Here is a 12,809-nt window from a genome sequence, read left to right on the forward strand (position 1 = left end):
GTACCTCGACAGTCATTTTGAGATTTTATGTAAATTAACTGTAATATTATTGGACATCAAACCTGTATGTATAAAATCAAAAAGTTAAATGTGATTTGAACACTGAATGTCTCTGACTATAATCACTTTTTCAGTACACAGCTAAACATCTACATTTCTGTAACTTTCATTATCTTGTAGTAATTGCTGCCAGAAATTATACAGAAACAGATCCAACATCTCAGCACTTAAAAAATAAAAATATTGAACTGATTTATCCAAAACACATGTCAGAAACACAGATGAATACCAGCAGCGTTGACAAGTTTACTTTTATTCTTTCATTTGAATCCATTCCAGAAACGTTAAGGACTACAACGCTATACAAACTGAACTCTCGCCTGTAGTTTTACACAAAAATTGCACAATATTTTCAGTATGATCAAAGTGCCACTTCGAGGCAGCACGTGAAACAGCAGTTGCTCGCTGCTGAGTGTCAAAGGTGGTCCAGTTTGGATGCATATTTTATTAGCGACTCATACCCAAAGTGAAGATATTAACAGCCATACAAAAGAAACAGGAATCTGATAGAAATAAATATTACAAGTCATTGTGGATTAAATACATAATGTAGAATCATCACTAACAAGAAATCAATGCCAAAAAATAAAAACAAGGAAGTGTTGATAAAACGGCATACCAAACCTAATTAGATAAATCCAAAGCCAAGGAAGCCCTCTACAATTCAACTCCAAAAGGCATATATCTCCACATCTAATGTCTATTGTCGGATTTATGAGAAAATCTACAAACACTATCTAAGAAAGTTTTAGTCTATGTCAGCTAGTCTTTAGGGAAAAAAATCTATCCAAATAAAAAGTAATAGAAAATGGAAGCCAAGGTAAAAATAATCCATCTCAATAGACGTGTGGGCAGAGGAGGAAGGACGGTAATGTGTTTGATGCAGTCATGTTATGCATTTGTGCTGGTTTCCATGGTGTGTAGGTAGAGACTGCGTGACTGTGCAGGTCGTGTTGGGAGAACTGTAACCCAAGTTTAAAATAAGCTCCTAGCTCACACTTCATGGGTGTGTAGTACACATGTCTACACCCAGCACTCCAAATAATGATTTACTTTGAAGCAATCCTACAACCTTTTCCTCATTTTATCCCAAAATGTTAAAAACAAAATAGTTTGAAGAAAACACCTAAATTAACTTCGGCCAATCAAATACAAAAGCGCTTATTGTGTTAACTGAAAAATGCACACAACACATTCACATTGTGCTTATTAAGCTTAAAGCAATATTTACTTATTTTTTCTTTTTTTAAGGATTCTCACTCTTAGACAAATACATTGATTTGATGACTTTGACACACATCGTCTTTCAGTTTGGTTCAAAATCATCTTTGCCCACAAACTATTCTCATCTTTCTTGTACTACCATCTCTGCTGAAATGACAGAAGGCTTAGTTCAAGCATAAATATGCAATGTTTCAATATGTTTCAATGCATGTGTGTTACAGTGCAAATATTCAATTTAAGTACAACTGAAGTGACTTTCAGAGCAGCCCGATGGGCTACCAGACTTCCATGATGGCGAGGATAACGGATGTAGTGTTCTCTTTCAGGCTGGGGGACAGTGGAGGGTGTAGTGAAGGATATGGGCGCAGAAAAACTGAATGTATTAGATAGAAACATTAGCAGGAACAGCCTCCTTCACTGGTAGGTTGCTCTGGTGGTTTCTCCAGCTTAATGTCAATCACTGAAAGGTTTAGGAGTTAAGAAACAACATTGAAAAGGAACTCTGAAATGCATTGGCATTGATTAAACAAATAAATAAATTAATAGCTCTAGATTTCTGCTCAAGGAAAGACAGTCACACTTTTTTGGCACAATGGTCCAAAATGTCCCATTGGTGTTCAATTAGCCTGAGATGACCGTGATTGTAAATGCCAGAACGTTTTACATTATTTTCATGATCATTAAAGTAGTCAGTGACCACATGTGCTGTACAGGTAGAGGCCATTTTCACACTACAGCAGTGGTATTGCCCAATTCACATGTATTGGTTTATGACACATTCACAATAAATTACAAAGGGACTCTCCTATAATGGAGCACTTGTTGATGGTGGGAAGGAAGAAATAGCTTAACAGAAAGAGATCTCTGGCAAAACCAGGCACCAAAAGGGTTGAGGTTTTTAAGTTTTAAAATAAAGTTCTTAGTTTCAAAAATGAACTTGTTAATTTTTAAAGACCCTCCCCCAACTAAATATTTTTCTATTTGCTGAGTCATTAAGCAAGACAATTTAAAACTAATACTGTTAACATATACTGCATTCTCTCTCTGCATGAGACAGAATGCAAAGCTGGTCTTCCACCAGAAAAGCTTCTAGTTGTTGGGCTGCTGGGGAGTTAAGAGTGCTATCCACCCACTGTACTGTGTATATGGCGTGCCAAAGTTGGAAAGTCTTTCAGCTCTACATGAACTTCTGTGGGTGTTAGCTGAAGTTTTTACCTTTTAATGGTAGGAATAAATTATCATCGTTCAGATATTTTACAAGATCAGATGCTTCAACTCAATGTGACGACTCATACTGGTCTCCATTTAACTGAGGTCAGTATTTCACCACTTATTGCTAGACAGAATATTAAAGTAATCTTAAATATTCTTATGGACACATGATGGCTTATGCTATAGTTACATGGCAAACTTATCAAAGCTGAAGTCAGTAGAAATCATAACAACATCTTTATAACTCAGTCTGAGTTCAGACTTAGGCACGTTTCTAGGAGCATGACTGACTAATGTGAATTCACTGTCTGCTCTGATCTGTATCAGGACAAACTTCAAAACCTTTCAAGTCTGTTTCATACCCTCCAAAAATAGACCATCAGTGCAGAGTGTCTTTGATATTATACTCATTAAAACAGGCATCCAGCTGAATCTCAATAGGTGTCCTCACTGGTAAAACAAATCTAGAACGACATGTGGGTTAAGCAACAATAGTGAGATGTCACAATTCTGCACTTGATTCTCCCTGTGGCCGTGCTTATCCATATGACAGACATAAGAGGGCAAAGAGACCTCTGACTCTGCTCTGTCATGTCAGATGCAGACACTGACATGTACACAAAAGGATACTGTCCTCTCTACTCTTGTCCTGTGTGGTGTCCATGCCAGGGAGGGCAGCTGCCACACGACGGAAAAGCTAGAGGGAAAGAGAACCACATGTATTCTTTCAGACAAGGAATATAGCGAGGGCATGATAAAAAATACAAAATGAAATTGGCACAGCATGTTGTGTATAATCCTAATATTAACTGATCAAGCATAAGGTCCACTTGAAACTCACACAGAGAAAGACACCCAAGAGAGATTTATCAAATTTGATCTCAGTTTAGCAGCTTGTGTCTCTGACACTGTAAACCAATTTCTGTGCTGCATCGGTGATTTGAAAAGAGGATGGAGCTGAGCTTTAGTGACATCTTCCATTGACAAAGCTTGGAGGATTTTAAGCGATGAATGGATCCATTCATAAAATTCAAGAGAAATGTATGATGATGCTCAGCATCCCCTGCCCCCACCAAAGAGCGTCGTGGAAGCAGACTTATGACATGCAGAGTTCACAGCAGCAGTAACACTATTGCTGTGGTGATCAGTGCTGTGCAGGTTGTTGATTTGCAAACTCTGGTCCCCATCTCTAAGACTTTGTGATAAAAGGTTGGCCAATACAAATCATTACAGGGGGGAGAGAGCTTGAAAAACAACCAGTTCTCTTCACTAGTGACCAGTGGAAACTGATGTTTAAAGCACACCTTTTGCACACATGCGTGTGAAATAGAAGCCAATCAGAAGAGAGGACTATGAGAACACATACACATGTAGGTGCACACGCTCTACCTGTTTGACATTGTAGCCTGTCTTTGCACTTGTTTCAATAAACAGAACATTCATCTCTTTCGCTCTCTGTTCTCCCTCCTCTGTGGTTATCTGTCTGTGATGAGCCACCGCGAACAACACACAAACACCCACCAGGACACGCACATACCCCCACAAACATCAACACAGAGACAGGGGAAAAGAAACACAGACACTGTGATTATGTTGAAGAGCATTAACAAGCCGTGCCCTTCCTGCTGCGGCTGCCACCACTGCCCAGCACCAAAGGTTTCCCAGTAAACTTCCTGGAAAAACAGGAAGAGAAGTGAAACTTCCAACATCTCAACCATAAATGTTATATTTTCTGTGTTTGACTGAAAAAAAAACAGGGTTTTGGAGATCCAAGGCATTGCTAGGCCAAGACGAGTAAAAAGTTTGTAAATAAGCTTTTAGAGGAGCTTGCAGGTAACAGGGAAAAGCCATACACGAGACTGACACCCACACACTCTCATCACCTTTAGCAAGAAAGTGATGAATACTTGTTTTATTTAAAGAAATACGCACAAACAAGAGCAATTTAGACTAAGAAGCCCTTTTCAGACATGCACTCAATTCTGTTAATTAGATGGCATCTAAACGCAGAGGTTACAAACGCACATCACTTCTCCACCTTTGAGTTGCTCAGCTCACTAAAAGACATGATTGTTGTGGATAATCCCCTAAACTATAATAATGTGAGGGGAGGAAAAAATAAAGTTTTGGCATGAGACATCAGCTTTCAGCTTTTGTCCATGGTCTCACTGCCAGAAATACTGCAGAAGCCACAAAGCCACTCCTTTGATACATATGTTAAACAGGCTTTTTTATTCCACACGGGACAAAGTCCAGCATCTACACTGGTCCATAAAAATCACAACCTACAGTGTAGATTTAGTGGTTCACTTAGTGGTCACTTATAAGCTTGGGGCAACCGTGGCTCAGGGGGTTGGGAAGCTAATCTGTAACCAGAAGGTCGCCGGTTCGATCCCCTGCTCTCTGTCCTGGTCGTTGCGTCCTTGGGCAAGGCACTTTACCCTACCGCCTACTGGTGTTGGCCAGAGGGGCCGATGGCACGACATGGCAGCCTCACTTCTGTCAGTCTGCCCCAGGACAGCTGTGGCTACAACTGTAGCTTGCCTCCACCAGTGTGTGAATGTGAGAGTGACTGAATAGTGTGCCTAGAAAAAGCGCTATATAAATGCAATCCATTATAATTATTATAAAATTGACCTAAGTGTTTATGGTTGCAATTGCATATATACAGAATGTGGCGTAATAACCCCCCAGAATAATTTGGGACACTATATCCTACTTACTATAGTGTGAAATTTGGCGCATAGCACACAATAAAATCATGATTACTGTAGCTTGTTCTGTCAGAGTGGGGATGTTTGAAAGAAGCGTTGATGAGTATTAATGTAAAAGAAAAGCTCCATGTCCAAATACCAGATCAAAAATTTTATGCAATCCATGTCTGAAAAGGGGCAACTTCAGGAACCTAGCCTGACTTTTATTTTCAGTGGGAGACCTTTGGAGGTGAAACCCAGGAGGCAGCATCTACAGCAGGGCGTCAGAGCACGGCTCACACACACACTCTTACCTGCTTTACGTTGTAGCCCGCTTTCGCACTAGTCTCAATAAACATTACATTTAGTTCTTTGGCTTTCCGCTCACCCTCTTCAATAGATACTTGCCTGTGGTAGATAAAACGGTTAAAAGACTCACAGCAAGAGACAATACAAATTCAAAAAAAGGCTTAAAAACAAACAAAAAAAACCCCAAAACAGGACACTTTCAGGTATAATGCATGAAAGAAAAAAAATCAGTGAGGCCACCAGTAACAATCAATAACTTCACTTCTATGCTCTTCATGGAGTGCCTACTTTAACAAAGGCAGAAGGAGGGAAACACAGATTACCTTTTATCTGCAAGGTCTGTCTTGTTTCCCACCAACATAATGATGACGTCACTTCCTCTTTCTGTTCTCACGTCATCAATCCATTTTGTGGTTTGCTGGAAAGAGTTGACATCTGGAAGACAGATGGAGATAAAAGGCCTCAGGTGAGAAAACACAGTGGTTAGTGACAGCAAGGCAATAAGCAAAGAGAGTTACAAGCTGAAAAATGTGCAACTTTTTTTTTAAATTAAAAAGAAAAATATGCTTCGGTCATACTAGTGTATTTAAATGGAATCAATGCATTCCTCAGCATCAACGATGTGAATAACCTAGGGCACTCCCAGTGGACAGGTGAGCCACATACTTGTAATGTCGTAAACTACGACTGCAGCTGCAGAGTCTCTGATGTAACTTGGGATGAGGCTACGAAATCGCTCTTGCCCCGCTGTGTCCCACAGCTGCAACCTAATCTGTGGGGCAGGAAGGGAACGGGGATGGAAAAAAAACAAAAAAAAACAAAACAAGAAAAAAAAAAAAAAAGAACAAGATGAAAATGAAACAAGAAAAACAAATAGACAAATGGGGTAAGTTTATGGGACAAAAAAAAATTAATAAAAGGAAATAAAGTTGGACTAATGGGAAAAGATAAAAAGAGAGAAAGGTGAGCACGTAGTTCATGCAGGCAGTGAATAAGCACCAGAGAGAGCTAGCTTCCTGGGCCTTTGGGAGGGAAGAAAGAAGTAATCACCCTTCACTTGTCATCAGCCCTCCTCACTGGATCAAGTAAGGTGTTTAATTTCAAAACGGTGATGAGAAAGTAGATGAAAGGGTAGGAAGGAGAGGAAGAAAACTCGTGTTGAGGGAGGTATGAACAGAGAAAAGAAGGATTGTCCAGGGGGATACAACACTCCTGATCACAGTAGCAACGTACAAATGCTGTCTCTGTGTGTGTTAGAAAGAGCATAATTCAGTGGCTAAAGAAAAGCAACTGGACAAGAAGAAGAAGAACAAAAACGGAGGTACTGGTTGTGCCAAAAATAAACTTACTGTTCTGTCTTCAAGATACATAGTTTTCGACAGGAAATCAATTCCTATTGTGGCCTGAAAAAAAAAAAGAATCAACCAAATATTCACAGTCATTTCCAATGAGTATTGCTGTTGATATTAGGCATCATCAATGATTATTAAAGTTAAAAGTGGAGGTGTTAAGTCTCACTTGGTAGGTGTTGTCGAAGCTGTCGTACATGAACCTGGTGATCAATGAAGTCTTTCCCACTGCACAAACACAAACAAGAAACTCTTAAAGAGTGCAATGACCACACGATCACTTTGATTTTGGAGAAGAATTAGGTACACCTTTTCCCCCGGAAAAAAGAACTGCATTTATAACTGAATCTATTCTACATTTTCCCCCAATTAGAACAAAATTTAAAAACTGAAAATGCTTTTTACACTTTCTGAGCACCCAAAGTCTTCAAACAGATTATTTTATCTGAACAACTGTCTAAAACCTAAACACATCTAATTTACAATAACATAAAGCTAGCCAGCCGCTTTTAACTGGTTCACTAATAATTTCAGCTGTAATCAAAATAATTATTTCGGGGCTAAATAAAAGCTACGCAGATCTCTGAAAGCTTGCAGAAATGAAATGTGTTTAAAGTTATTCAACCCAAAGCAGCTGCTGTGGCCCTTTTCCACAGATGATGACCACTAATAACAGAGTAAACCAAGCAGCTTCATGTCACACAACTCCCACTGCCCTCTTGTCCACTAAGCGTGTAGTGCACAGCTGTTCAAAGTAATTCAGGAGTCAGAGGGTTGAGCAAGGCACAGAGAGAAAAAGGGCTGTAAGCAAAGTTTGCCATTTATGTCTGAACTCCCCCCACCCGTGTATCCAGGGTGCTGATTTGATCCACAATGGAGGGTTTGTGTCCATATGTAATATAAAACTCTGTAATGTTGTTTAACACACAAAACTACGCTTTACAAACTTTGCAGCTGTAAAATGCTTCAATTTTTTTCTAATCTCATAGAAAAACCATTTATGAACACCTTTAACACATCAGGGACAGTCACACAGTAGCTCTGAGTACTCGCACAGTGCTGCCAGTTCTCAGACTGTTTTTGCTGAGCTCGAGTTACATTATCAGTTACAATGTCCATCAAGGGATGGTGACAGGGCTACAGACAACACTGCTGTTTACAAGGCTTAAAGGAGCCACAGCTTATCACACACTGTCCGATAAACGCAGTGTGTCTGTCCCATCTTGGTGGGACTTACAGGTCATATTACAGCAAAAACATTTATTACAGTTTTGTCAATAATGTCATCAAGTTTTGGCTTCCTTAATTCTTTCCTAGTTTCATTTATTACAGCAGCTTCTGAACTCACATCTTTTCCAAAGAGATCTGTATTATTTTATATGCAGTCTATGGCACAGTGCGACTGAAAGACAAGTTTTATATTTTGGGAAAAAGGTGTGCAGGGCCTCTTTCTACATTTGCATTTTTTAATGTTCTTGGGTATTTTTTATAATAAATATTTGTCCAATGTAATGGTTCTGACATTTCTTGTAAGTAATTTCGTCAGTTTAGATGTTTATTATGCATTTAGCTTCCTTTTTTTATGAGTGATTGGGTTTGCTATTCTTCTCACATCACAGCAGGAGAAGCCATGACTTCTTTGTTTCTTTCTTGCTGGAAAAGAATGAATAAATAGTGCAAAATCTCATCTTGACAATAGCCCCTTTTTTGTCTTCCCTATTGTCCTTTGGTGGCTATCTGAGTTCACGTTTGATCCAAGTTTCTCTTTACCGAGAATTCCAACTTCATACTGTTTTAATAAAGCAACATGAAACAGCTAGTTCAAATATGTTGCAAGTAGATTCCAAAGAAAGAGACAACGCTGGACCAATAACCCAAATTCTACTTTAAACCCTAAAATCTGTGGACACCGCGGACGACACAACGAACAGCCACACAGCTTTACCTAAGACATGAAAAACAGCCAACACGAACCCTCTGTGTGGACACTGAAGGAGTGTAAATTAGTAGGGAGATCGCAGGAATGTTGCATGGCAAGATCGGCCAATTTGGAAGTTGCTCCAGGGTCGAAATTATGAATTTATGATCACTCTAGTATTATGAACATCTTCTAAACACAGCAGGGTATGCCTGAAGTTCACCTATCCTTCAATAACGAAGAGATACCAAAAAATAATGCTGGTGCTTCATAATTTAACATCCTGTTAAATGACACTTGGTAATTTCCGATGCCTCCGTTAATGATGTGTTATCACAGCCCGTCACACAACTGAAGTAAGAGTCCATTTTTACAGACATGATTCATTTTGAAGGAAATGAATCACCTTTTTAGTCGGGCCAAGGCGAAGAAACTGTTCGTAACAAGTTACTGTGTCGTAATACCATCACTGCCAAGTGTTAACGATACGTGGCTAACGTTAGCTAGCTGGTTGACGTTAATCACCCACCAAACTCTGGTGTTAGCTAAATGTCCAACAGAGCAAAAATGTAAATCCTACATCCCACAACACTGAAAATTACCAACAGACTTACCGCTCTGTTCACCAAGAAAGACCAGTTTAAATTTTCTTAAAGGGTTTCCGAAGTCTCCGGCCGAAGACATGACTGAATCAAACCTTGACGTTACTTTTCGGGAGCTTCCTAGCTAGTTAGCTAATGCTAACTAACCAGTTGTTGTCAGTTATCAAATATCCAGAGGCAGCGAAAATGAACAGCCCTACTCGTGGCTGACTTGAGCAAATTTTGTGCTCAAAGCGTATTCCTTCAAAGTCCAAGTCAATATTAAGCACCTCACTAACTACTGCGGCCAAGTTAGCGTTACTCTTCTACTCTGTCAATTACACCCAACCCAACGAGCCACCTCGGGCCGCTCTTCTTCAGAGACAACTTTATGGATAGATGTGTCTTCTTGGCATGTTCATGTGCTGCCCTCTGCTGGTGGAGCAAAAAAACCCCACAATGAAAAACCAGACTGCTCCTTTGGCAGAGCAACGCACTAACACATTTGATTCAGTAGATTTTATTTTTATTTTATTTCACAAAGTTGGAAGCATTATGAGAGGAAAAAAACTACCGTGCTAAGGACAGAGAAGAACAGAAGGAAAAGGCACGGTGTGTTTTTTAAAGCCCACTAGAGGGGGCACTTTCATCACAGGTAAGATTTCACTACTAAGCAACTTTAATGGGAATCCCAATAATGTTTAAAGAATTAGACGGTGACTTTTACCGATGGTTAAATTAAATGGAAAGATTTTTTTAACATCCATCCATCCATCCATTCATTCGCTTATCCTGTTCAGGGTTGCGGGGGTGGGAGGTGGGAGTGGGGGCTATCCCAGCTGTCTCAGGGCAAGAGGCCGGGTACACCCTGGACAGGTCGCCAGTCTGTCGCAACCTATCCCCACTAACTGCATGTCTTTGAACTGTGGGAGGGGTCGCACTCATGATGAAATCCCTCAGAAGCAGAAGATTAAGAAAGAAAACAGGCACTAATACATGAATATTTCTATTAAAAACAGTCCCCAGTAGTGAGTAAAATTTCTTTCTTTGTTACTCAGAGTTTTTAGGTAAACTTTATTTCATTTTTTTTCCAATGTAGAATAAACGTTGTTTAAAGAAACGGTGTAACACTCCTATATAGCATTCGACAGTGTTAATCAGTCCTGTTGGTGCTGAAAGAATAGCATTCTTTTTGTTCAGCCTATTTTTAAACCTCACTGCAATGTGCACATGTTCAGCCTTATATTCGCTCTATTAATGCCAGGTTTTGCTGGCAACCATGTAGCATCAAGCCAACTGGCATTATGAGTCCTTGTGAAGGAAATTAAATCACAGTTGAGGGTAGCAGTTTGTAGCTGTGAAAGTGGATGTCTGACTTGTTAGTTCTATTATGTCAGACACTTTTTAAAAATTGGTATCAGGCTGTGATGTTTACAGGACCCTGTGTAGCTTTTATTGGATTAATCATGACCTTCAGCTCATCAGACAGCTGCTGTCCTGAAGGATGAAGCCCAGAGGCAACATACAAGGTGGTTTACTTACTCCACCCAAGGACAGAAAAGATAAGATAAGATAAGATAAGATAAGATAAGATAAGATAAGACTTTATTGATCCCACGGCAGGGAAATTTGTGCGTTACCTCAGCTCAGGCACAGATAGCAGAAGAAAAATCAAAAAATCAAAATAAAATACAAACAAATACAAAATAAGTAAAATAATACACTATACACAACGGTAGCATACACAGCATGTGATTATGGATAGAGGGGTGTATGAATGACTGCCTGTCTACCTGTTTAATTCTGTTAGTGTTTTAATAAATTCTATAAATGATCCACTCTCACATACAGCATGTATGAACAGTACACCTCTGCTTTTTTACCTGCAGTCATTTAAATACCAAATCAAGATACTTATAATCTCCCACTGACTGATAACCACTTTTGGTCTCAATATTTTGTCATTCCAGCATCCTTGTTGTTAGGGTAATTTAATTCTTACATAATTCCTATTAAAGATACATGTGCTGTGTAAGGGCATGTATTATTTGTGTGGACATATCCATCCTGATGAGATCAAAGATGAGCTCAAACAGAAAATAAATTAAAATGTCAGAACCCTACAGATGCAAGTGTTTTCTTCAACTATTAATTAACCAGAGGAAACTGACTTCACCCTACTGTTCACTAGCCTGGATTACATTTACATTTTAGGGGTTTTAAGTATAAAAGGCAATGCATTATTAGTGTATGGGTACAGTATGTGAGTTCATGCCTGCTTGAGCCAGCTGTTCTAAGTCACTGAAGAGAAGACACACCTGCGCCCCGCTCTCATTCATGTGCCATGCAGCTCTGAAGTCTCTTTGCAGAGCAGCTGACGGGCTGATGCCAGCCCTTCAGCTGCTCTGGTTGCGACCCACGCCTCATTAAACTTGAGCCATCAACTTGAGCCGGCTGCCTCTCCCCTCCCTCTTTTCTCTCCCCTTAACAGCACTCCTACGCCACATGTCCTTGGTCAGGGAAAGACCCCAAATCTCCCGCCCCTCCCACTGAAGATGCTGAATTAACAAATTCTCCATTGCTCCCGGTCTCCCTCACTCAGTCATTCTCCGTCTCTCACGCATAAGCATACAGAGGGATGCGGCACGTGTGTTTCCACGCGCACAGCAAGACGGATTGCGCTGTAGACCTCTGTAGAGGTTGTGCCTTTTGAATGTGCTCACGTCACTGCCTTTTGCTCATTTTTGAAAGATCCATCAGCACCCTGAATTTGAGGAGGTGCTATCAAATTTCCCCCGAAGCTCCTAAAAGTCACCCACCTTATTCTGCAAGAAATGAGCTGTCAGCTTGAAAAGCGTGTAATCCAAAATCAAAGGAGCATGACTAAAAGGAAGCATGGTGCAAAAGAATCGAAGCTGTCACCTCAAGCCATGACTTCATCCTGGTGCGCTGGTCTCATGTCAGGCCACCGCATCATTTACTTCTGCAAAACTCGACTCAGTCTTCTAGATGGGAAAACCTTGCTATGACTCCCATCTTGGGGAAAAAAAGTCTTTATTTTTTTCTTCTTTTTTCTTCTCTTGTTCAGATAAAGAGAGTGTATAGGGGATGTTTGTGCATTAGTGTATGAATCTGACTGTATCCATGTGCGTAATGGATGGAGACCATCAAATTCCCACACCACCTTGATCTAATGTCAATGTCACACCAAAGTACAACACTGTGCTCATCTCTCCCGTGAGGGAGACTGAACGCAAGGGCTCTAATGGAGGAGAGACTGATGAGGAACAGAGAGAAGATGAAAAGGGGAAATCGGAAAAAAGGGGTATGAAGGTTAGGCCAGGGTAAAATAGGTGTGTTGTATTCCCCAATACAGTAAGATAGAGAAAGGGAGGGGATACGTGGGGGATGGGGTGGAGCAGAGCTACAATTCTCCTGTAATCCTCCTCCTGGAATCATGAGG

At 40.2% G+C, this 12,809-nt stretch overlaps 1 protein-coding gene across 2 annotated transcripts; it reads right to left on the reverse strand.

The window, feature by feature from the left end:
- Window positions 1–293: 293 nt before the first annotated feature.
- On the reverse strand, window positions 294–9,728 carry rab6a (RAB6A, member RAS oncogene family). 2 transcript variants are annotated; one of them, XM_080866196.1, is made up of 8 exons: window positions 9,380–9,728; window positions 7,017–7,075; window positions 6,848–6,901; window positions 6,165–6,270; window positions 5,822–5,933; window positions 3,886–3,979; window positions 3,127–3,193; window positions 294–1,744 (listed from the first exon to the last, which is right to left on the reverse strand). In XM_080866196.1, exons 1-8 carry the CDS (start codon window positions 9,447–9,449, stop codon window positions 1,680–1,682), a joined length of 627 nt encoding a protein of 208 aa, XP_080722322.1. In that variant the 5' UTR covers window positions 9,450–9,728; the 3' UTR covers window positions 294–1,679. The 2 variants fall into 2 exon arrangements, with proteins under 2 accessions (XP_080722322.1, XP_080722321.1); XM_080866195.1 differs by lacking the exon at window positions 3,886–3,979 and adding an exon at window positions 5,504–5,597.
- Between the last annotated feature and the right edge of the window lie 3,081 nt (window positions 9,729–12,809).

The sequence above is a fragment of the Rhamphochromis sp. 'chilingali' genome (assembly GCF_963969265.1).
Source record: "Rhamphochromis sp. 'chilingali' genome assembly, chromosome: 19".
Lineage (NCBI taxonomy): Eukaryota > Metazoa > Chordata > Actinopteri > Cichliformes > Cichlidae > Rhamphochromis > Rhamphochromis sp. 'chilingali'.

Bases quoted from the DNA above. Each gene is read 5' to 3' on its own strand.
- rab6a (XM_080866196.1), bottom strand. From the start codon at position 9,449: ATGTCTTCGGCCGGAGACTTCGGAAACCCTTTAAGAAAATTTAAACTG. The intron at 6,902-7,016 runs GTGAGACTTAAC...TTTTTTTTTCAG, and splicing joins GCTTCGACAACACCTACCAA to GCCACAATAGGAATTGATTT. The intron at 1,745-3,126 runs GTATCCTTTTGT...TAAACCTTTCAG, and splicing joins GGACAAGAGTAGAGAGGACA to TGATTGACATTAAGCTGGAG.